General features: G+C 40.8%; 1 protein-coding gene across 2 annotated transcripts; it reads left to right on the plus strand.

Annotated features, from left to right (window-relative positions):
• Positions 1 to 2768: 2768 nt before the first annotated feature.
• YWHAB (tyrosine 3-monooxygenase/tryptophan 5-monooxygenase activation protein beta) lies at positions 2769 to 19393 on the plus strand. Of its 2 annotated transcripts, XM_044440306.1 has the most exons (7): positions 2769 to 2903; positions 6936 to 6975; positions 12898 to 13199; positions 14396 to 14519; positions 16186 to 16349; positions 16739 to 16834; positions 17591 to 19393. In XM_044440306.1, exons 3-7 carry the CDS (start codon positions 12906 to 12908, stop codon positions 17645 to 17647), a joined length of 735 nt encoding a protein of 244 aa, XP_044296241.1. In that variant the 5' UTR covers positions 2769 to 2903; positions 6936 to 6975; positions 12898 to 12905; the 3' UTR covers positions 17648 to 19393. The 2 variants fall into 2 exon arrangements, with proteins under 2 accessions (XP_044296241.1, XP_044296242.1); XM_044440307.1 differs by lacking the exon at positions 6936 to 6975.
• Positions 19394 to 25280: the final 5887 nt, after the last annotated feature.

Here is a 25280-nt window from a genome sequence, read left to right on the forward strand (position 1 = left end):
TCTAAACCCAGTACTTTGTGGAGAGAACTAGAAGGGACCTGTCAGAAGCTGCTCTTGTGTTTTCACTGCATGGCATGACTGGGTGTCTATGGCCGCAACACGTAATGGCTTGAGAGCCAGCGCAAATTGGTTGATGCCTGGACCTGCTGCTGACTGTTAAGTGGGCAGCTACCGCTGATACCAACTCTTCATACAGCTCTGTGGCATCCCACTGAGTCAGCACAACCTGAGACAAGTATTATTATTATTATTATTATTATTATTATTATTATTATTATTATTATTATAACATTTCTATGCCGCCCCTTGCCGAAGCCTCGGGGCGGCTTACAACACAATAAAATACATTGAAATACAATAGCACATAATAAATTACCATTAAATACAAAAATACAAAAAATACATTGAGTTACAAACATAATAATATAAAATTAAAATTATCAGTATAAAATAAGTAAATAAATAATATAGGAGGAGAAAAGAGAAGGAAGAAGAAGTTGCCCTGGCCAGATCATATATTTTAACAATTAAAATGATGTTTAAATAAAAAGGTCTTTACCTGGCGCCGAAAAACCAGTAATGACGGTGCCAGGCGGACCTCTTTGGGGAGTGAATTCCATAGGTTGGGCGCCACCGCAGAGAAAGCCCTCCTCCGAGTACTTACTCTCCTAATTTCTTTCATGGGGGTATCTTCTGGCTGGCTGCTGGTATAGGGAAAGAAGAGTACCAATTTCCTGCAAAAGATGATACCTGCCTGCACAGAAGCTCCAGGCTGCCAGGGAGCATAGGTTAGGAAGAGAATTAGTCTTTCCACCTCTGCTATCTCCTGTCCCACTGCTTAATGTAAATCCCTTTGCAACTGTAAAGAGGCAAGAGAAACAGGCTGAGGGAACACCAGCATCTGTTCCACTTGACTTTCCCACCACAGGATAAGAGGAAAAGAAGGCCCATTCCACCAACCCTGCTGAATATCTTTTTCTTTTCCTTTTCCTTTCCCATCTCCTTTTAAAAACGTGTTATGTCTTTTTCAATTGCCTGAGGTCAATATGGCCTACACATGCAACAAATGCAAACCTGTAGCTGTTCCAGAAGAAAAAGAGATGAGAAATGGAAGAGTTTTTAGACAGAGCAGTAGAACTACAACAGTTAAGCTAAAAGAGCAACAGTGAGCTGAGGCAGAAGAGGAGAATTTTGGGACAAGGAAAAATCAGGAATAAACTTCCTGGAAAAGGGTGACAGGTACAGAAGAACTAGAAGATGCTCTGCATCCATGCAAGCAGTGGAAGTATGGGACCACTTTCAGATACTTGACAATGAGACTGGAAAGCAGCCTGCAATCATCAAGTGCAACATACAGCAAGAGGCTGATGTTCAAGCAGCGGCAATGATACCGAAGCCTACAAGAAAGGAAGAGTGCTGGTTCTGGGAGGCTCCCTGCTGCTTGGGACGGACACACATGTTGTGAAGATGCACGGACTTGCCAGGTATGCTGTCTCATTGAAAGACAGATTAGAGCTGTAACTGAAGGCTTGCCAAGGCCCATAAAGCCCGCTGACACATATCTTCTTATCTGTGTGTTCCATGTGGTCAGTTTAGCCTTGAGAAGACTGACGGAAGATATGATAGCATTCTTCAAGTACATGAAAGGTTGTCACACAGAGGAAGGTCAGAATCTCTTCTCAGTGTCTTGGGATCTCTTCCCAGAATGCCAGAACATACAACAATCAGTTCAAGTTACAGGAAGTCAAGTTCTGGCTAAACATCTGGAAGGACTTTCTGTTAGAGCAGCACGGCAGTGGAACCAATTACCCAGGGAGGCTGTGGGTTTTCCTACACTAGAGGGATTCAAGATGCAGCTGGAGGGACGGTTTAACTTGCGGTCCTGCACTGAGCAGGGATTACACCTGATGGCCCCTTCCAATTCTGCTATTGCATGATTCTTACTCATAGAGGAGATTACCTAGCTAAGAAAAGGATGAGTAAGGCAAGACATGACAGAGGTGGTTAGAATTAAGCTGCCGGCTGACAACAGAGTGCTAGACTAGAAGAACCCCTGAACTGAACCAGCATGGTTCTGATGACCTCTCCCTTGAAAATGGAGGTGGGCTCCGGAGACCAAGTGCAGGCAACCAGATGTTGCCAGGTTTTTGAAGTACAAATTCCAGCCTTCATGGGCAGCAGTCAGGCATTATGGGAGTTGTAGTTCCAACACTCTGGAGAGCAGCATGTTGTCTACCCTGCTATAGACTGCTGCAGGAACTTGCCCCACTCCTTTGCACATGCCTGCCATACGCCAAGGCGGAAGCTACCATTCAGCCTGAAAGGCTAAGAAAGAGAATACAGTCCCTTCTTTAGTTCCCATATATGGGAGCCAGGCTGGGCCTGTTTTCCTCCCACAAACACCCCTCACAAGGCTGACAAGATGGCATCATGAAGACGGGGCTGGGCGAAACGGAGGGAAAGCTTGTGCCAAATGAACGGAGAGTGTGTGGTGCAGGGGAGGCGCGAACTGGCGGGGTGGCGCGGATGGGAGAACAGAAGAGGAAGAGCCAGCCCCATGTTATCTTCCCTTGCAAGTGGCACCCCCAAAGCGGACGAGACCACCATGCGCTGTTACCATGGCTACCGAGCGGCATCCTCCCAGCCTGCAGCCGCCCACTCCTCTCCGCGGCCCCGTTAGTCCAATGAGGGAAGCGGGGGAGCAAAGGGGCGGGGGAGGAGGAGAGGCGGGTCCCTCCCGGAAAGGGCGTGTCACCGAGACCGGAAGTGGCTGCAGGAGCCGCAGGGTGTGTATGTGTGGTAATCGCGAAGCGGGCTGCCGCGCGCTCAGACGCTTGTTCCGTCCGTGAACGACTCTTCGAGGCCTGAGCCACCTTCCCTTGCTTTATTCCTACCGGCGTCAGGTGAGCGGTTTCCCGCCAAAATCCTCCTTCCTTCCTCTCCGCCCGCCTGCAGCCCTCATCAGTGCAACGGCTGCGGCTCGGTGTGCAGCTCCCTTGCCCTTCCCCCACGTCACGGTGGGGAGGCGGAAAGAGAAGAGCCGCGGCCTTTTCCGCCTGGGTCCCTTCCTTCCCGAGGGCTTTCGGAGGCGAGAGCGCTGCCGTCTCGGGATGGATCAGTCCTTCCTGATAGGCGGTCTCGGGGGAGGCCCGGAGAAGGCCCCAAAGCCGCCGACGCCTAACCACCCTGAGAGTCCCCTGCCGACGCCCTGAAAGTAAGGGGTGCGGGCGGTCCCGTCTTTTTAAAGGGATGCTTGGCTGCTTCTCGCTCCTCTGTGCGCTCTGTTACTCTCGCCCTTGTCCCGTTTTCCGCCCCAGGTCTCAGCTGGCGGCGTCACTCGGCAAGCGGCCCCGCCCTGCCTGAGTCACCACCTTCTTTCCTCCTTTCGCCCGGGGCAGGGCGTGTTCACCTGTGCAGAACAAACCGGAGATGGGGCTGCGCTTTTTTAGCCACGCTTCTGGCAGAAGGCCCTTTGGTTCCTGCGGCGTTCCAGTTTGCTTTTGCGGTGGACGGCCTGGCACCTATTTCAGCGCTTCCCACCCGATACGCCCCGTGACGCCTTGCCCTCCTGGAAAGACAAGGGAAAACCAGTCATAACAGCCTGTTCCCTTTATGCAGGAAGCAAATATAAAAAACATACCTATGGACCTTAATCAGCATGCATACACTTAGGATTTCAGCCTTGATTATTCCACCTTCTTTAATTACTTTAGTCGATCACCCTTCCAGTGCACACAGTTTCTGGATGCTAAAACTGGATCCCGCCGCGCCCCCCCCCCCGGTTCAATCTATGAAGTTGTAGCCATCGTTAATCTGTTTTTAATTTCTTTCACTTCAGTGGGTCTGCTCTGAGTAAGACTTAACATTAGATACAGCCCTGGCTGTTTCATTTTTGAAGACATGAGTAGATTATATTGAAGCTAGGACTTTTGTGTTAATTGTAAGATTTAGATGAGTTGTAAAGAATACTCCAGAAGCCAAATGGCAGGCTAACTCTAGGGCTGATCATAGACAGTTATTCTTAGTGGTAACTGCTCATAGACTAATGCAAACTGTGTTAGGAAATGGGCTTTTTAATTCAGAGCTAGTTAAAAATCATAACTAAACAAAATTAGAAAAGTGCATAGTTGAAATGGTACTATGATACCAATATAAAATTTATGCAGAAAATGAGCAGCATACTTTGAATTGAATGAGTAATGAGCAGATTAAATTTGGGCAGGATTTTTCATACTTTTTTCCTAAGATTCACATGACAATATTTAGGTTTACATGACAGTATTTTTAGATTTGAACCTGCCTGAACCGACATAATCATTTACTGCATTACATTCATATTCCACATTACTTTCTCTTGCTCAAGGTAGTTGACAAGGGTCTTCTCTCCCCCCCCCCCCTTTAGAACAGTCCTGTGAGGTAGGTTAGACTGAGAGTCCACACTAGCGCAAAGTCACCAGTGAGTTCCATGGCTGAATGGAGACTAGACCCCACATTGCCAGAATCCCCAGTTGAACACCCTAATTGCCACACTGACTCAGTCATTACTGATTCATTTCAGGGCAAATATCCTGGCATCAGGTGTGAATCTTTCTGATGATTTGGGTTGCTAATCCAAGAGTCACATTAGAAAGGGCAATAAAAATCTAACTACTAAACACATAAATCTTTTCAGCAAATCCACTTTTCCAAATCAGGCTGGGATAAAACAGGAAGTGGACAACACTCACTCTCACAAATCCAGTGTGAAACAGTGAGGAATCAGTTTTAAGGGGCATTCAGTCCTTTATCCTCATATCTTGCCTACTGAGAGGGGAGGAAGGTTCCACCTTCAGGATCCTGTACCTCCATGGAACTTTGCACTCCATTGTAGGTGTTCCATGCTCCCTCTTCAAAAGCTTTCGCCACAATTTGAAAGGAATGTCTGTAAAAACTTCTAACTTCTTCATTAAAAGCCAATTCATCTTTGATGCCTTTGTCCTTGGATCACTGACTTGCTGTGAAAGTCCCTTGGGGTTATGCCTTGCATCAAGGGTCCCCTACCTTTTGGACCCATGGGCACATTGTTGGAACATCATAGCATTATAAGTGATTAGCTAAATAATCTAATTCTTGGTGGTGCAATACAGCTGTCTTAAACATAGGTTTTGGCAGTGTCTATCAGTTGCTTCCTTAATTTATTTTTTAAAATTCTGGGATCCTATGGGCACCATGTTGGGAACCTCTTCACAGATACCACTAATGGTATTCAGAAGTGCTACATTGGAGACACCTTTGTTAGAGTGTCGCTGTATGAGTGAATATTCGTTAGGGTGGTTTTGATGGAAAGGAGATGACTGATGCCAGTATAAGTAATAGTAGTCTAACAGATTTATTGTGGCATGAGTTTTTGTTAGGTAGGCTCCATTTTATGAGATCTTTTGTGTAATCCCTTTAATGATAGGGAGTAGTGCTTATATGGCTATGGGTATCATAAAAGGATATGTAGTAGTTAAGTGTGAGAAACCTGTTATTGCAAAAACGGAAATCAAGTTACAGCTATGCTATTGGAAGGGTCTTCAGGGACAAACTGTTCTTATGCCCTCTGAAAAGTAACTGCCAGCTGTGCTGCCTGCTGGGAGAGCATTCACATAATCCACAATATCTGTCAATACTGTAGTTGCTCTTGCGTCAGCATATCTGTGATTGAATTATAAAGACGCATCTCCCTTTCTTTCATAAAGCTTCTGGTTTCCTGAGTGTTCATTAATAAATGGTAGCAATTGGGTGTTCTTCTGAAGCTATTCATTTTTCTGTTTTGATTCTAGTAAATAGAAGCAATTTTCTCAAACTGCCCATTGAGATGTTAGTCTTTCCCTTGACACCTGTTATGTAATGAAAATATATGCCTGTTAGAGTGAGGTTGAAATTATGGTGCAAGGGGTGGGGATAACTTCTGTGTTACTGTTCTGGTAAAAATCCCCCTTAATTGATTATCCCCAGGAAGAGAGAGTTATTGCTTCCAGCTAAAAAATCATAATGTATAGGCATATAGATAAAATAGAGTTGGTTATAAAGTTGCAAAATCAGTATTCAGAATGGGAAAGGAACCTTATGATGAACACAACATGGGAACTGCTCACTGAAATTTGTAAGGTTGGATAATCATTTGGATCAAATATAGTGTTGGCAGCACACACATAGAATACACTTCTCTACATGTTTACTGAAAAGTGCCATCCAATTCAAGGGTACTCATTCCTGGGTAATATTGCGCTCATAGATTAACAAGGGTAAAACTCTGCAGTGACAGTGTGTGAACATTGTCGAACACTGTTGACTGCAAAGGAAATTGCCAAATTTGATACAAGAGCAAAAAAAATAGAGGATCCAGCTTTGAGCTCCCCAGGGCAAACTTCTTGTTATTGCTTTGCTCTGGTGCTGGAAAATAGCCCTTTTGCCTGCCTGGAAGTGTCAGTGAGTTCTTGACATTCAGTGTAGGGGTCATTTTTGGGTTGGTAAGGAGAAGAGAGCAAGTAGGCAAACAATTCTTTGTGCTTTATTTTAATACAGATGTGCCCAAAAATATCAATGTGATTTACTTCTATTTAGTTCAGTATCATTTGCCTCATATGCAGATACTTTTGTAACTGTTATGACACAAACCACTGCTGAAACTGAAGTGGCTATAGTTTACTATAGCACTTGTGTTAATTTTTGGATTTTAAACAGGTTGCTGCTTTAAATGTGGAGTTCTTTGGGAGGGGGCTGTTAATTTACTGCGAACTGAAAGAATATAATGAGGAGAGAACTACATTTTATCCGGCCTTGCTCCTATAACTCAGATACCATTATTTGCAGTAGCAACTTCTGTTTACACAAACAAGGAATTTGTTATGCTTCAGCAGTGCCCTTGCTCATTCTCTGGGTACATTCACATTTTATTTTGCTTTTCCCAGAAACTGTTGAGTTCTACCTAGTCAAGAAGACAACCCACTGGTAATACTCTATTCTTTTGATACTTACTTAAAACACGTATGCCCTGCTTTCCCTTTTTTGCATTCAAGGTAGCTAAGAAAAATGAAACTATTTTAAAATTTGTGTTAACATTTCCTATTATACCTTCATGGATCATCTGTCTTGTTGCTTCTGAATTTATTCCTTGAATATATAAATTAAAAAGGAACAGAAGCAGCCATGGGTTGACTATCCCAGAATAAGATAAACAGGCATTCTAGATACTGAGTAGCTTGAACAATACCAACATATTTTTAATTTTTAATTGCCTTTGAATTACAGGGACTGTTTATGATTCCCTCAATGTATATGCACACAGCAGGGATCTGATTCTATTGTTTCCAGTAGCCAGAAAGGCTTAAGTTGCTTGATTCCTGCTGCACAGAAATAGAATGCCTTGCTCGTGTACCCGCTACCGGCTACAGGTGGTAGGCTCTGTGCATGGGAGGCGGGGGTGGCGGCAACGCTTTCTCTAGAATCAATGACACTGATGCTGCATCTTTGCCATTTTGAAACAGACACACTATGGTTCCATGTGTTAATTGGCAGATTCCTAAAAACCTGTTAGTTTTGCAGCAGTGCAGTGGAGACTTTTCCTTATGGCCTCCAGAATTGCATTTCTGGTTGTCACTGCTGAATTGGCAGGTGTATTTGTAGACTCCTAATGTGTAGCTCTTTCAGGTGCTACATGATTAGGTCAAGTGTCAAGGTCTGAGAGCTACTTATATTTCCTGAAAACAGCCACAGTAGTTTTCATAAGCAGAGTCAGTATGTTGGTGTACTTATCCTGTTGTCACCTTTCCAAGTTTTCCATGATCTTGTATATTGACTGCTAGTGATTTGGGTTTTCTTGAAATTTGCATCAGAACATTTTAGTTTGACTCAGAAAATTTTCTGGTGCCCTTGAGGGTGATCTAAATTAGTATGTTTTTAAAACTTGTTTTTAGTAAACACCACTAAAAAAGTACCCTGTGTTAATTTTTTGTTTCAGTACAATTTAATCTGGAATAGCTGAGAGAAAAAATTAAAGCACACATAATGCGATTTAAACATATTAGGTTTGTTTTATTGCAACAGTGTACATTTTTTAAGAGCTGGCACTTCCCTTACATTATTTAAGTTACAGTACTGAAAACTGTTGATAATACAAAGGATAAAATCCTACAATCCCCAGCATCTCCCAGCTAGGGAATACCGGGAATTCCTGTTAGTGGTAGCACACTGAATTTATATGCTACCTTTTTCATCTTGCAAGGAACCTTAGTCAACTTACGTAGACCATTTTTCTCACCACAACAACACTAAGAGATAGGTTAGGTTGAGAGTGAGTGAGTGACTGGTCTAAAGTCACCTAGTGAGCATTGTGACTGGTGACTGAGTTTCCAGGTCCCTGATCCAACACTGTTACCACCCCACTAGGTTTTTAGGATTTTTGAATTACTTATTTCTGTCTAAGCATGTGTAGAATTGTGTTCTAATGGAACCTTCCTCAACCTGGTGCTCCCCAGCTTTTTTGCTTGCTGATAGTCATGAGAGTTGTAGTTCAATAGATTCATAGGACCTCAAGTTGGGATAGGCTGCATTGTTGAATTTTTGCAACCCAAACAATTGTGAGTGATATTTCAGTTCTTTTCCACTAAAATTTTTGGATACTTTTGGTTTCACTCGCTGCATATTGGGTGTATTTCTTGCTGAAACATGTATGTGTTTTCTAATTACTTGCTTGGGCTAATGCTCTGAAACCCATTTATTATAACTGAAATCTCTAAGCTTTCCTAATACTGTATTTGCAATTGATATCAATTGACCATTATTTATGAACTTAGAAAACAGAAAAGTTCCATGGAACAATTAAGCACTAGAAAAAATTATGTCCTCCATAACTGCTGTTATAAAATGTTTAATGTTGGTTTTCTACTGCTTAGAAAGTTGCTATGGCTCAGAAGCTGGAACAGTTCTCTCACTTTGCATGTAACATGGGAGCAAAGTTCAGCTGTGTAGCAATAAGTTAGATTGTCAGTGACACATATTTGTCGACAGTATAAATATTGGTGGTGGCTGGCTCAAGAAAGTCTATAGTTAATCATTTTTCTAGCAAAACTTAAAAGTTACTTGGTAGGTAGCTTGTATTGAAGCCAACATTGTAAGTACAAAGAACCATGGTGTATCAGATCAAAGTTCCATCTAGTCCAATATTCTCTTCCCACAGTGGGCAACCAGCTACCAGTATACTTTCTGTTATGATCAGTACTAGTAGCCATTGATAGCTTTCTCCTCCATGAATTTGTTCAATTCTCTCTTAAAACATTCCAAATTGACTGCCATCACTCCATCTTGTAGTGCTGAATACCAGTATTTATGTGCTGTGTGAAGAAGTACATCCTTTTATCTGTCCTGAATCTCTCACCAACCAGCTTCATAGAATGACCCAGATTCTAGTATTATGACAGAGAAAAATATTTCTTTATCCATTTTTCACACCCATGTATAATTTTGTGTATCTTTATCATATTTCCCCTTGCTAACTCTTTTCTAAGTTCAACAGTCCCAGATGTTGTAAGATTTATTCATAGCATAATTGCTTTATCCAGTTAATTGTTTTACTCACCCAATTCTTTTTTCTTTCCCAAAACTAAAATAACTTTTATTTATTTCATTACTATACTTCTCAGAGTTGAAACTCTCTGGGCAGTTTACCACAAAGTATAAAAATAATAAAATACAATAGATAAAACATAAGAATTAAAAATTAATTTGGAAGAACATAGAAGAACATTAAAAGACAATTAAAAAGACCTGAGCAAGAGCAAAAGGAAGGCACCTGGCTAATTGCTTCAAGCCTCTGAATGATGAAGGAGGTCTTTAAAGGCCTCAACAAATGGGCAGTATTAGTATTCCAAGTGTAGCTTCATCATAGATTTGTATAAGGGGAGTATGATACTGGTGGTTTTAATTTTTATTTCTTAAGTAATTAGGCCTAACAGTGAATTTCCCTTTCTCACAGCAACTGCAAAATGGGTTGACATTTTCATCCAGCTGTCCACAACCCCAAAAATTCTTTCTTGGTTAGTCACCACTAGCTCAGATTCTTTCAACATATACCTGAAATTGTACATAGGCATAGGAATGTAGGAAACAGCATTATACCAAGTTACACCATTGGTCCATCTAACCCAGTGCTGTTGATGTGGATTGATAGCAACTCTCCATGGCTTCTTGTGCAAGTTTTTCCAACCCTGAGATGTCAGGGAATGAACCTTGAAACTTCTGATGTTGGGACCTTTTACCCTAGTGTGCATCATTTTATACTTGCTTACATTGGGTCATATTGCCATTCTGATGCTCATTCTCCTGATTTGTAGAGATTCTTTATGATAATTTGGTATCATCTGCATACTTGGCCACTTATAATCCCAGATCATTTATGAAGAAGTTGAAAGTATTAGTCCCAATATTGATCCTTGTGGGACCCCACTGTTTACATCCCTTTGTTGGGAGAACTTACCATTTATTCCTACTCTTTACTTTCTGTTCTTTAACCCATTATTGATCTATTAGAGGCCCTACCCTCCTATTCCATGACTGCTAAGTTTGCTTAGGTGTCTTTGGTGATGAACTACATCAAAATCCTTTTGTAAGCCCAAGTAAAAAGTATCTATGGAATGATCCATGTGCATATATTTATTAACACACATAAATAACTCCAAAAGTCTGGTGAGAAGGGTTTCCTTTTGTGGTAGCCATGCTATTGTTATTTATTATTATATTAATATCCCACCTATTCCCAGTGATTTCAGGGTGGCTCACATTAAAACTCATAAAAATTAAAATGTAAAAATATACAAAAGTTAAAAAGATAATTAAATCAGTTAAATATTAAAATTGAACAAATGCCCAGATGTGAACTATTTTCATCAGGACTTGTCATTGTATGTGCTTGCTAGTTACATGCTTAATAATGCTTTCTACCAATTTATTTGGAACCAATGTTAGGCCAACTAGCCTGTAATTATATCTGGTTCCTTACAGAACCATTTTTAAATCAATCCAACTTGTTGGTGTTATCTTGGGTGTTCAGCAGCTTTGCTGATACAGAGGCTGATTTTAGGGGTAATGCCATTTCATATTTGAGGTATTTAAGAATCCTGTGATAGCTACCATCTGGGCCCAGTGATTTATAGGATTTTACTTTGTCAATAAGGTCATAAGCAATCTTTTATCATAACTATTTGTCTCAGTTGCTCTAGTTGCCTTCCTGAAAACAAAACTTGAGACACAAGTGTGTACCCTTCACTTATAAGCAATGAAGACAGATTAACATAATTCTTTCACCTTCTTTCAATCTCCTCATCCTTTACCACTACTTTAACTCCATTGTGAACCCAATAGTTCAACTGCCATCTTAGCTTGTTTCTTGCTTTTAATAGGGTTAAAGAACGTTTTATTGTTGGCCTTGATAGCAATATGTTACATAGTATAGAACAGGGGTCCTCAAACTTTTTCAGCAGGGGGCCAGTTGAAAGGTGCCGGTGCTGGGGGCGGGCCAGAAAGGTGGTGCCAGCGGTGCATGCAGGCTGGTGAGGGGGCGGGGGCAGTGCATGCAGGCGCTGAAGTGGGGGTGGGGGGACGAGGTGCGGACAGGCGCATGCAGTGCCGGGGAGGGGGGGAGGCAGGCACATGAGGCAATGGCTTGCTCGCTTGGAGATTGTTTTCTCTGAGCAAGCAAACCGCTGCTTCCCTGCATGCAGGGTGAGGTGGGCGGTGGCAGGCGCATGCATGAGCCCAGGCACAGCGAATCCAAATGGGCATGGCTGGCCAGATCCGGCCCCCGGGCCTTAGTTTGAGGACCCATGGTTTTGCATCTCATTGCCTTCTGTTTACTTTGTGCAAGTTTATTCTTTTTGATCTCTTCATTTGGGCAAGACTAACATTTTCTGAAGAAACCCTTCTGTTCTCTAACAGCTTCTTCAACACAGCTCATTAATCATGCTTGAGATCTTTTGTACTTTGTACTTGCTTTCCAAACCAATGATATACATTCTAGCTGAGTTTCTATTATTATGGTTTTGAGTAATTTCCAAGCAGATATTTAACACTCTCAATCCTCACACCCCATTCAGCTTCCTTTTTACCAGTTCCCTTATTTTAGAGACGTTTTCTCTTTTGATGTCAAATATGATTGTGTTGGCAGCACTGTCCCAGCTGGTTCAACAAGCCAGCTTGCAGTAGGTCCTGGAAGACATCACTTAAGATTAAATACAGGGTTCTCCTCTCTAGTTGGTAACCAGCTGTTTAACCTCTTTGTCATGACTGGAGCATCATTTATCTGGTCAATGTGGGAGTATTTTATTTATTTATTTGGAGCATTTTTATCCCATCCTTTACAAAAGCCTCAGTAATTGAATCATGTGTTACTACATGTCCTTGTTTTGATGTTTCCTGAATTCATTTTCTACCTCAATACTACTCTGGTCTAGAGGATGATAGTACATGTCCAATATTAAATTTTAGCTCAGTCTTCCTGTTACCCTTGATGTGGTTTTCAGGTGTGGCTGTTTTCCTTCCCAGAGTGGTATTAAATGCAACTCTTTTGTTTGGGCTGTGGTGCTTGGATCTGCCATTCCTAGCACATCTTTGAGAGGGTTTCAGTTCAATTCCAGGGATGTTGTTAATTTTGTAAGCAGAGAGAGCAGGGGTCAGTAGTAACCACATACGATCACTTCTTAGTAGCAAAGTCAAAAATTGTGAAGTCTTATTGATGAACAAACACTTCTTTGAAGCAGGTAGGAGGAAAAGCCAATAACTTTATTGTTTACCCAAATATTATCCTTATTATCCAATCATGTTTCAATCTCTTTGGAGGAAATGGAACAGGAAATACTCATATTTATTTTTCCCCTTTAGGAATAACCATGGATAAAAGTGAGCTGGTGCAGAAGGCCAAACTAGCTGAGCAAGCAGAGCGCTACGATGATATGGCTGCTGCCATGAAAGCTGTTACTGAGCAGGGGCATGAGCTGTCCAACGAAGAAAGGAATCTACTCTCTGTTGCCTACAAGAATGTGGTTGGTGCTCGTCGCTCTTCCTGGCGTGTCATTTCCAGCATTGAACAGAAAACAGAACGGAATGAGAAGAAACAGCAGATGGGAAGAGAATATCGTGAGAAGATTGAAGCTGAACTGCAAGACATTTGCAATGATGTTCTGGTAAGAGTGTATTAACAATTTGTATAGCAGTGCTTGCTTAGAAGCGCTATCTGAGGAAACTTGGAAGCTAAAGGCAGGGATATAATTTTCATCCCTTCTTAATAGATCTAGTTTGGTTCAACAGCCAAAGTTTTTAGCTTGCATTTGTGCAAGAATAATAATTGTTGAGAGATTTTTTAAATTTCCTTGAAAGTTGATATTATATTAGTGTACATTTGTATGAACCACATGTAAAAACGAGTGCTTGTTGTAGATTTCCATAAGAGACCATTGGAAGCATTCACTTAATATGCAGCAAACAGAAACATTCTATTTACATTATTTTGCTAGTGAGTTAAAGAAATGTAACTATGTAGTGACCAGTATCCAGTCCCCCTAAAGTTAGACAAGCTTGGTGGTTCTCTGCTTGAGGGAGCCAGTAGTCTCCAACTTTTTATGGTTGCCATAAAGCTACGTAGTAGCAGCAGATAGGAGGTAGAGTATCCCTGGAAATTGTTTCCCTGGCTGCCTCCTTCAGTGTGGGCTTTCTTATACAGCTATATATAAATGAGAAAATCGTAGTCACTGGAAGGTTGTCCTGGCTTGCATATGTATTGGACAGGGGGTGCATACTCACTGACTATAGTCTGAAGGGAGAAATTCCATGAGTGTGAGATCTTGAGATGTTTCCCTGTACTGTTTAAAAAATGTTATTTTAGAGTCTGTATTCTTTAAATGCCTATCAGACATTTCTGTGAACACAGTCACCTCATTATTACCATGTGGGCCCAGCTTAATCTCTGGGTGAAGATATTTATCACATCCTTCACATTTTCAGCAAACAGTTGGCTGACTGCCATTGTCTTTGGGAATTAATAAGACCTGGTTTCTGAGAAGGAACTGGTTTAGGCATGAACTAAATGAAAATTGAAAATGGGTTAAAATATATTCTGGCATTTGGTGGAGTTTAGCCCAGTTTCTGCAATTCCATAAAAAGTCCATGTGCCTGTTGCATAGAGCTAATCAACTTATTTTTATTTTACTGTCTAAAATTGAATGAGCTCGGTTTTAATGAAACCCTATTCTTCTTACAACCCTTGAAGCTTTGTCTGCTGCAGGTCTCAGTAGGGAACTCCCATTACATATTTTTGTAATTTTAAATACATCATGATGAATTCAGAAAGTAGTATATAATTTTTTGATGATACCTATTTCAGGAACTGCTGGATAAGTACCTTATTGTTAATGCCACACAACCAGAAAGCAAGGTCTTCTATTTGAAAATGAAAGGAGATTACTACAGATACCTTTCAGAGGTAGCATCTGGAGACAACAAGCTAAGTAGGTGATTGACTTATTCTTTATAACGAGCCTTTTTAAATAACATTTTACAAGACCTATATGTGACATCTTAGAAAACAGTTGTTCCTAGATTTCATGTTTTTTGTTCCAGTGAATTCACATATTCAAAATACACAGGAGAGGAAAAGGAACAACTCACTTCCTCCTACATTCATCTCTCCCCTCATGCAGATGCATAAGCTCCCAATTCAGGGAAAGCTTGAGCATCTGAGCACAAGAGGAGGTGTGAAAGTTCTACTTCAGTTATTACAAAACATGTGGAAAGCAGGAAGCATGCATTGCTTGGGAGTCCTGGTCTGTACATCTTGACCCTGTAAAGTCATAGATCTATGGAATAACAACTACTTATGGTCTGTAGTTGTAGTAGTTGGATCTTTCATGTGCCTTGAATCTTTCATGTGCCCTGAATGTGATATTAATTTGTTGGTGAAAAGAACATGTCTGCACATGGTAACAAGCTAGTGATGTTTTAACCATTTAGCTCATGTTTACTGGGTTGAAGCCCAGTGGTATAGTTCTGTTTAGAGGATTTAGATCCAGCAGACTTCACTTAAATGGAAGATGGATTTTTGGTGACCCCTGCCCACTTGGAGCCCCTGTATGAACTTCTGTACTTTTCTGTTGAGTTTCCTACTTTCTGGAACAGATAGCCTCTTCTATTAGTGGAGGCATTTGATAGAGCAGAAGCCACTCCATAGGCAGAATGGCACAGCAATTTTGTAATGCAGCCTCTTCTGGAAATTTTCCTACTCCCTCTCCCCGCAGACTTTGCAATATGCTTTTAAGGACAGCAAATATAGACACAATGAAAACTTAGATATGAACGTTCAGTTCAACTCTTCTAACTTGTACCATATTTAACTGTTGAGATCAACTTAGTTCACAGCTGTCGCCCTTTGAGATACCCTGGAGAAATAATGAAAAGGGAATGTTCTGCAGCTAAAGTTAATGTGATATTAGTGTACAATTGTTTAGACCATGCTACTGTTATAATTGTTTGAAACTGTATCATTCTTCTGGATAGTTTGTATTACATCAGTTGTACAAATGGCTCATATCCACAGTTATCCTAGGAAATACATTTGTGTGAATAATTTATTCTTTAAACTCAGTCTGAGCTGAAACAGAGGAGATAGCTTTTGAAGATTTTTTTCATTTATTTCTAAGCAGATCTTGTTTGGTACTTTTTATTTTATAAGTGCATAGAGCCCATGACAGCTATTTGTGTGGTATCTGACATTTAGGCAATGGTGCTGTATTGTGAGTCCCTTCAGTCTGAAAGACTGTGACACAGGCACCATTCTTTCTTCAGATCAGGATCCTTCCTGAATAGGGATTCCTGTAACCCAGAGTTTTGTTAGCTGGCAGTGATGCTGTTCAATCAAATCTTGATGCATAATGGTCTTACTGGCCATAATGGTCTCAAAGCTGCAGTTGATTAGAGCTGGGAACAGGTACAAAAAAAAGACAAAATATTGAGTATTTTGGGAAACAGTCTGGTAATTCTTTGGTTTCTTTTCCTAACAAATTACAAGCTGGACTACACCACTCTATAGCAAAGAAATACCTTTTGTAAATGCTTCTGATTTTAATTTACTTCATCAAGAAGCTATTAAAATAAACTTATTGCCATCTTTTATTGCAGCAACAGTAGCAAATTCTCAGCAGGCCTATCAAGAAGCATTTGAAATCAGCAAGAAAGAGATGCAGCCAACACATCCTATTCGACTTGGCCTGGCACTCAACTTCTCTGTGTTCTATTATGAGATTCTGAACTCACCAGAGAAAGCCTGCAGTCTGGCAAAGACAGTAAGCAGACTTGATCTTATCAAAATGGGAAATAAGTTGAGAAGTATACATTAAATAGTTGGGAAAGATACTGCTTTTAAAAGTAGACAATTCAGGTTCAGTGAATACTGATTGAGGGCTCTGGCTTCAGAGGTATCCTTTCCGAAGAAAGGTTCTAAGCTAAAATCATCAACTGAAAACTAGGAAAAACCCCTGTCAGCACAGACATAGAATTCTAAAGAAACATGACTTCAATGGCAAAAACAAATCATGATCCTAATCTAGATGCATTTTTATAAGTATTTTTTTATTATAAGCTGATTTTTCCCCACTCTGTAGGTCATAAGTTTTGGAATCCAAATACAGTTATACAAAAGATGAAACATTTAAGTATTTGAATTTATTTTTAGGCATTTGATGAAGCAATAGCTGAACTGGACACATTGAATGAAGAATCTTACAAAGATAGTACTCTGATTATGCAGCTACTTAGAGATAACCTTACTGTAAGTATTCTTTGGAGTGAGTGTTCTTTAAATAATTACTTATTTATTCATAGTATTTGTATACTGTTCCACATCTAGATAGGTTCTACAGCAGTGAACTGTAAAATGCTAAAAGGGAATAAAAATAAAAACAATATATTAAGAACAGAATAACATTAAACTATGGCTGGTCAGCAAGCGAAGCTTCCCATAACTAAGTTATCTTCAGTAGATGCTGGAAACAGCACAATGCTTGCCTGACCTCCAGAGGCAGGAAATTCCATATAAATGGGGCTGCCACACTGAAGGTTTTTATTCTGGTGGGCTGCAGTTGGGCCATAGGGCCATGTGAAACCGTCAGGAAAATATTATTCCATTGCCTCAGTGACCCGGTAGGTGGTAAATGAGAAGACACAGGTGTTTAGCCTTATTCCAGAAATCATAAATAATCGCACCCTTACAAACTATTTTGAGAGTGTAACAGAGTCCTATACAAATTCATAACAGCTCTCACATGTAAAGCAGTTATGTAGTGGAGAACTTGACAAATGCCGTTATTGGTCTTCTAACAAACCTTTGTGTCCTGCCTGTACTCATTGTTTGCCTTCATCTAATCTCCATTCTTTAGGTCATCATTCATTATCTTTTCCACTCAAATCAAATAATATTGCTGTACTAAAGAGTGCTGTACTAAAACAAATTGCCCTGCCTCCCTTTTCTCAACCAATATAATTAACTGCATGTTTTCATCATAAACATGTTTGTATTTTCTTACAGCTATGGACATCGGAAAACCAGGGAGATGAAGGGGAAGCTGGGGAGGGCGAGAACTAATGGCTGTCACGCTTCACTAGATGCTCAATGTCACTCTGTATCCTACACATTATATCCCTTTGTGCGACAAGCAAAAAGAATAGTACATCGACTTCACAACCTCAACGTAGCAAACTGTCTGTGGGGTAAAAACAATTGGTTGGTGTTTTGTGTATGTAAAATGGAAATCAGTTGAGCAATGGCATTCTAAAAATTTCCTATTATGAACACTTGCAGTTATGATTACCGTGTTTATATTTTTTTTAACTGAACACTGTGATTATGGGTTTTGCAATTGCAGTTGACTCTACAAAACTCTAAATGATAGAAGAGTAGACACAAATCATGTAAGTCCTTGGAAGGATTATAATCTGGTATAAACATTGTTGAAGTACAATTCTGCTGTAAAGTTGTACAGAAAATTATAAAGATTATATTGTGACACTGCAACATGGAAGGGAAACAATCTATTGTGTGGCATTCCAGTTCAGTAGCTCACTTCTGTGAATTTAGTAGGCACATTCATTCTGACATTTTTTGTTTCTTTTTTTTAAATGATGCTGGACACAGTTTTTCAGCCAAATGTTTGTGTAAATGTAAACCTTTTCTGATACTTCAGTTTAAGGCACGGGATAATGACAGCCTAATTTCCAGACTCTTAACAGTGGCAGAAAACTGGGCCTTTACCTCTGGACAAATTGTTCAGTGCTCTTACCATGGGCATCATTGAGCCTGTTCCCGCAGCAATAAATTAATCACTTAGAGTATGGACTATTCTTGGTAGTGAATTTTTAGTGCACTAACATGAAATTTCAACAGGATGTTTCTACTTTTTATGGCCTTATTAGTTGCTGGATAGTCATGCTAAATAGAACTCCCCCCCCCCCACACACACACACACTTTAAAAAGTCAGAATCTTAATCTTCCCTTTAGGGGGAGGCCTGTACTTCTGAGTCTCAGAGGTCATCTTTATAAGGATTGTATTTTCTTTCCCCTCCTTCCACCATACACTCCTGCTTCGATTTAAAGTCTGGGCTCCTTTGATAATCTGTAGTGCTAGGAGACGCTTGAATATTCTGGAATACAGAAACTTAAGAGTTTCCAGTGCTACTATGTGCTCACGGTATCTGCCACTTGGTCATAACCAAGATTGGGCTTCTCTTCAAGATTCCCCATAGCTGCCTTAGGAATACAGATCATGAACATGTGTATTACTTGTTAGTTGGAGGTACTAATACTCCACATGTTGAGCTGTTTATAAATGTCCTATCAAAGATTAGATTTCAATAGGAGTTGCATGAATAATGCAGTGGAAAGATTTGAATATTCACTCTATCAGTCTTATCAGATTGTTCCTTTGCCTATAACATTCCACTTAGCTCATAGAATCCATTTTTGTCTGTTCTTCTGTCTGCTAAAGAGAGAAATTCATGCACTGACTTCAAAATTCCCCTCTACTAGCTGAACAAATTGTGCAGTTAAACTTGGCGCTTGATAAATGCAGTAGTGAATGTGGGACCGAGCCTGTCTGTATATCTGGTAGCTCTTTTTGCTTTGTTTCTACTGACCAGTATTTTGCCTAAAGTTTGCTTCTGTGATGGTTGTATTGCCTAGCACACATGTGGTTGTGAGAATAGTATAGCAAAAAGAAATACCTGGTTATCGATGTACTAGATTTGTGTATGTCTTTTAAACAGTTCTAGTTTCACCTTACACAATCAGGAAAGTGTAAAACAATTCAAAGACAATAAAGAATTTTATCAGTTTGTGGTCTGTTTTTTTTTTACATTTCTTACTGCAGTAGCTGAATACTATGCTGGCAGAATGACCATGCTATTACACATGTATTAACGCTATTAGAATAGTCATAGATGAAATTGTCCACTGTAGGCTATGTCTATAAGCTTGTTTCCACTGAAGAAAAGATGGCAATATTTATCTGTGTGTGACTGTTAATTCAATTTTTGCTGTTACTTTGTAAGCAAAGTGCTACTACTGGGTTGAGAAAATACTTTGTAGGCTAGTAGTACACACTGTACTACTACTCTGTTTGGAAATGTCGCTGGAATTAATAGCATAAATAGATGGTATAAAGCTAAGGTTCTATGTTGTGTGGCCTATGAAATAAATTAAAAAGCAAATAGTCTTACTGCTGAATAAGTTCATTGCCCCCCCCCCCAAAATCCCCAGACTTCCTTCAAGTATGACCATTAGGTTACTGCTGGGAAGGAATATTTACCTGGAGCATTTCCAGTGATCCTGGTCAGAATGGAAAATGTTCCTTGGGTTTTGTTGAAACGTGTATTTAATTCTTCATGCATGATGCTGAGATCCAGAAAGCTAGTGCAGTTTCTGAGGATCCAAAAGAACTGCTTGCCAAATTTCACAAAAAAAAAAATACATAGCTGTGTTTTACAGGCTTTGCATGGGTAGTGCTGCAGCCTCTGGATGCTGGAGAAAGATAGACTCTTAGGTGCGCTTTGGCTAAGACGAGGCAAATGTGTATCTTACTGGGGACCTGAGGAAGTGCTTCTTTTGATGACTTAGTCTTTGTTGGCAATAAGCCATGGTGTTGTTAGATTGTTGTGTACATAACAATCTAATGTGAGCCAGATAAACAGGCTTATTGTGAGTTGTTGCCCCACTCCCACTTGGCTTGTTCAGCTGGTGTCCCAGGGAATATGGTGGGAAAACCAGTTATTTTTCTTCCTCTATCTGTTCTGAATGTGAGCCATTGCTGCTTGCTGTGCTTTTGGTTTTAACTCTTTGCAGAGATCACAAAGTATCCCATCTTTTCCCACCCAGCTAATCCCTCGTGCTTCTAGAGGTTCAGGAAAATACAGAAGTGTGCTTTGGTGATCCCCCTTTTGACATATGCTCCAATGGCCCCTTAGGGGCTGCCTGTGGTTGCCAAATCATTTAAGTGTACAAAATTGCACTTTATGTGTTACTACCTTTTCAGAGCAGATGTGTAACTGGGGATTTGAAATCTTGACAGGAGCCATCCCCTGATGTACTGCCACCAAGGGGCAACAGGTACCAACTCTGGCATTGCAGAAGGCTCCTAATGCCCCTCCTTGCTTAGTTTCTCAAAAGAATCCAAGTACAAGGGATCTTTGAATTAGAAAAGGGGGTTTTGGGGGGATTTGCACCCCCTCTGTGGGAAGATCTGCATCCCCCCAGATCACCATCCTGATAGACATTTCACATAAGACACTAGCTGCTCAGGAAAACGAAAATGCAATTCCCACCTTGGAGTTTTGATGACTAGCTGATAAAACTCAGTCCCCTTAAAAGGCAGGGTAATGGGTACTTTTTCACTGGAACCTGGCTGAGTATGCCATCGAACAAGGGGGTAACCCCATTGGCCAGCCAGAACCTGCCATGTGTCATGTGAACCCAGTCACTATATCATGGTGGAGATTATTCGCCTTAATAATTCTTCTATGGTTTTAAGTCCTGTAGTATGCTGCTTTAGGGTTTGCTCTAAAATATTTCCAATGTTTATGAAAATAAGATGTTTGCAGGTTTCTAATGGAATGCCATGGGAAAAAGTCATAACATTTGAGTTGGTCATTCCCCTATTTCAAAAGAAAAGTGGAAAGAGTTAACTGGCTCATGACTGCACACAGGTGGGGCATGAATTTGAAGCCAAATCAACTTCCTTATCACTGGACAACACCACTTTATTAAAGAAGAAAAATGAGCAAGCTTTTCAAGATTCAAAATATTAGCTCCTTGGCCACTTCTGTTTTGCTCAGTAATTCAGACATTTTGCTATACATAAATAATAAGCTGCTTTGAATGTTTGAAATAGTATCACTATTAATTTCATTTCTATACCTCTTTGAAGGTTTACAGCAAAATAAAACAATATAAAGTAGATCAAAACATTTAACAAGAATTAATTTAAAGTAGCATTAAAAGACACAAAGACCTGGCCAAGAATAAAAGAAAAGCACCTAATTTTGTTAGGCCCCTAGGTTATCCCTGTCCAGGCAGGAGTGCTGCTGGGCCACCAGTCAAAACTGGTAGAAAGCACTCCAAGCCGCTGATGCCACTAAGCCTCAAGTGACAAGTGAGCACCCACAAGCTACACACCTGCTCCTTCAGGGGAAGTGTGACCCTATCTAGAACAGGTTGAACACTCCCCATTTGGTGAAGAGAATCGCCCACCAACAGCATCTCCATCTTGGCTCAAGATGGAGACAACGGAGTTCCAATTTGTTAGCCCTCATCCAGTCTATTATCATAGCCATTGATTATATTTGTATCGTGTGTTTATGCGAGCCGTCCCGAGGCTATAAGCAATGGGATGGCATGCCAAAATGCTAAATAAATAAATAGCCAGACACCAATGCAGCTCATCCTCAGGCTCATCTGCCAATGTCATCAGCATACTGATGGCAATGCGTTCAAACTCTGCATGACCCCACCCAGTGGTTTCATGTGCATATTAAGTAGCATGGGGACAGAACAGACCCCTGAGGGACTCCATCCTGGAGAATCCACGCGAATGAACAATATGCCACAAGCACCACTTTCTGGAGGCAGCTCTCCCCAGTGGGAGCAGAAACACTGCAGTGCAGTGCCCTCCACTCTCACCTCAGCCAGCCGCTCCAGAAGGACACTGTGGGTGATGGTATCAAAAGCTGCCAAGAGGTCCTGCAGTATCAACAGGGTAACGGTTCCCCTGTCTTGCTCCCAGCATATGTCATCATACAGGGCAACTGAAGATGTTTTGTGCCAAAACCAGGCCTGAACCCTCATTGAAATGGATGTTGATAATCAGTTTAATCTGAGTTTAAATCCCTTGAGTTATAAATATAGCATTGTACCAAATGGATTTTAACAGCCCTTTGGTTTCTTAGCCTTCCGTAAAAAGGCACAAACTCATCATGATACTCCAAAGCTACCCTCATGGTAAAACCTTGTGAGGTATGCCATGTAGATTTCTACATGCCTTTTTATCAGTGAATTCGTAAGTATGAAATAGCATGAGGTCTACTTTGTAGTGAGCCAGGTGTCTAAATGGAACTTGCTTGCTTTAAACTTTGTCACATCATGGTGAGACGTTTGTTATCTATGCTTTCATATGTACGGTATTTCATAACAGTCCAATCTTGCTCTCAGTTGCATGCAACTTGCCATTATGAGAGGTACCAATACTAGATGTAAGTTTTCTGACATAGCATCTGAAAAAGGAGCCCATCTCATAGAGACAGCTACCTAAAACCCTTTATTCTAGACAATTTTGAAAAGCAAACTGCTAGAACACCAAGTGACTGCCAGATAAATTACTAGGTGTGTGCATGTCAGAAGCTGTCATGCTTTACTTGTGTTTTAACTTGGACCAATTTGAGGCTCTCTGCTTTGATTCAGGCCTGAGGGGAAATTAGATTTGGGAGCCCAAAGCTCCATATCTCCTATTGACTACCATGAAATTTGCAAACACAGTAGACCCTTCCAACGCTGGCAAACATTGTAGAAAGTGGTTTGGGTGCTGGGATCTTTGAGAAAAGGAAAGCTATTATTTTCTTGACAGAATTAGATGATGCTTGTGAACATAATTACCTCATCTGCAGAGCCAACTCTACCCATTTCAGTTAGATACATGTAGGATTTTTGTGCAAAGGGGGTTTCTACAGATCAGGGATGGTTTAAAAGAAAAACCACTTAGATGGTCCTTGCTGTATGAACAGCAGCTAATTTTAATGCTGCCCCTTGGAAAGAAACCTGCCAAATTACAGAAAGAAAGGCCCAGGGGTTTTTCTGCTAAGTGCACTGAGTCACTTTTAGGGTGGGAAGAGATCAAATATTGATTCAAAAATCAAAGTCCAAACAGCTGGAGGAGGTATTGGGTTGGGAAACAAAGTAAAAGTGCCCATGTAACTAGTTATAAGAGAAATGAATAAGCAGCAAGAATAAATGAAACATCTTTTCTAGAAAATGTTCAGAGTGAATGGATGTATGGAAAAGAAACAAGGGTTAGGAAAAGGACTGGGAAATTGGAATAAGAATTGGTTGGAACTACAATGAATAAGTGGAGAAGTCAGCCATAAATTCCTGTCACACAAAGCTCTTCGAATACTCTCAGTTACTGCTGTCAGCAAAAGAAACAGCTGCCCCAGCAATTCTGTAAGAACCCCCCCCCCCCCCCGCAAGTAGTGATTGGAGAGTCCCTGGTAAACCATTGCTGATGATTAGAAGGTAGGCCTACCAGCCATTTAACTTTTCTCCCTCCTTGATATTTACCATGTTCAGAAAGGATAAAGGAGTGATCCCTGCACTCCAAATAAGCTGTTTGCCTTGCGTTTGTTATGTGCTGTCAAGTCATCACTGACTTATGTCAACCCTATAAATGACTAAACTCCAAGATGTCTTGTTCTTGACAGCCCTGCTCTTCTCCTGTAAACCCAAGGCTGTGATTTTATAGATTCAGTCCAGCTCATATTTAGTCTTCCTCTTCTGCCTTCTACTTTTCCTAGCACAATTTCCAACCAGCCTTGCCTTCTCCTGATGTGCCTGACATACGCCAGCCTCAGGCTCATCATTTTAGCTTCCAGGAAAAGCTCTGATTTGATTTGGTCTGGGCCCCACGTGTTCATTTTTCTGTCAGTCTTGGGTATTCACAAAGCTCTCCTTATGCAGTCTTCCAAATAATACACAAAGCTTTGGAACACTCTGGGTTCAGTTCTGGTCATTTTTAAGGGAATCCCACTCCACCTTGGAGACCCTCTGAACCTCTCAAAAATGGCCTAACTTGATCTGAGATTCTGCTGAATCTGATATGCAACAGTAATTTTAAAAAGTACTAAGACATCAGAAAAAGGGGAAAGGACAAATAGATTATGGCTGCCCTTCAGGAAAATTGCCCCAGTATCCTAACTGATTCTGCAGCCACATAAGATCAATAGTTCCAGCTAGAATAGGTGCTTATGGCATCTGATCAACGTATTCCTTGAGACGGGGAGAGAAAAATGGTAATGTATTTGGGTGGCAGGTTGGAAGACACAGCTTAAGGAAGGCTCGGAGGGCAGCAACAAGGGGGACGGCTTGCTTAGTGGTGGCCCCAATTGTGGAATGATCTTCCCTCTCAGTCCTACCTGGTGCTGATTTTGTCATCCTTTAAGCACCATGTTGAAACAGCCCTCTGTGTCAAGGCATTTAAACGTTATCTAATGATTTGATAGGGGTATCCATGTCTGGTGATTTTAAAAGTTATGCTGTTTTAAACAAGTCTGTTTCATACTAATTACTGTATTAGCTGCTACGAATAGATTTAAGGAATTAGATCTGATAGACAGAGTGCCTGAAGAACTATGGACAGAGGTTCGCAACATTGTACAAGAGGCAGCAACTAAAACCATCCCAAAGAAAAAGAAATGCAAGACGGCAAAATGGCTGTCTGAGGAAGCTTTACAAATAGCTGAGGAAAGAAGGGAAGCAAAAGGCAAGGGAGAAAGAGAAAGATACAAACAATTGAATGCAGAATTCCAGAGAATAGCTAGAAGAGATAAGAATGCTTTCTTAAATGAACAGTGCAAAGAAATAGAAGAAAACAATAGAATAGGGAGGACCAGAGATCTCTTCAAGAAAATTGGAGATATGAAACGTTCCCTTCATATCTCCAATTTTCTTGAAGAGATCTCT

The sequence above is a fragment of the Varanus komodoensis genome, unplaced genomic scaffold, assembly GCF_004798865.1.
Source record: "Varanus komodoensis strain SLA01 unplaced genomic scaffold, ASM479886v1 scaffold37, whole genome shotgun sequence".
In the NCBI taxonomy this organism is placed as follows: domain Eukaryota; kingdom Metazoa; phylum Chordata; class Lepidosauria; order Squamata; family Varanidae; genus Varanus; species Varanus komodoensis.

What these genes read in the sequence shown, in the direction of transcription:
- YWHAB (XM_044440306.1), top strand. Translation starts at nt 12,906, where the DNA reads ATGGATAAAAGTGAGCTGGTGCAGAAGGCCAAACTAGCTGAGCAAGCA. An exon ending in ACATTTGCAATGATGTTCTG is followed by an intron (nt 13,200 to 14,395) that starts GTAAGAGTGTAT and finishes TACCTATTTCAG; the next exon opens with GAACTGCTGGATAAGTACCT. An exon ending in TACTTAGAGATAACCTTACT is followed by an intron (nt 16,835 to 17,590) that starts GTAAGTATTCTT and finishes ATTTTCTTACAG; the next exon opens with CTATGGACATCGGAAAACCA.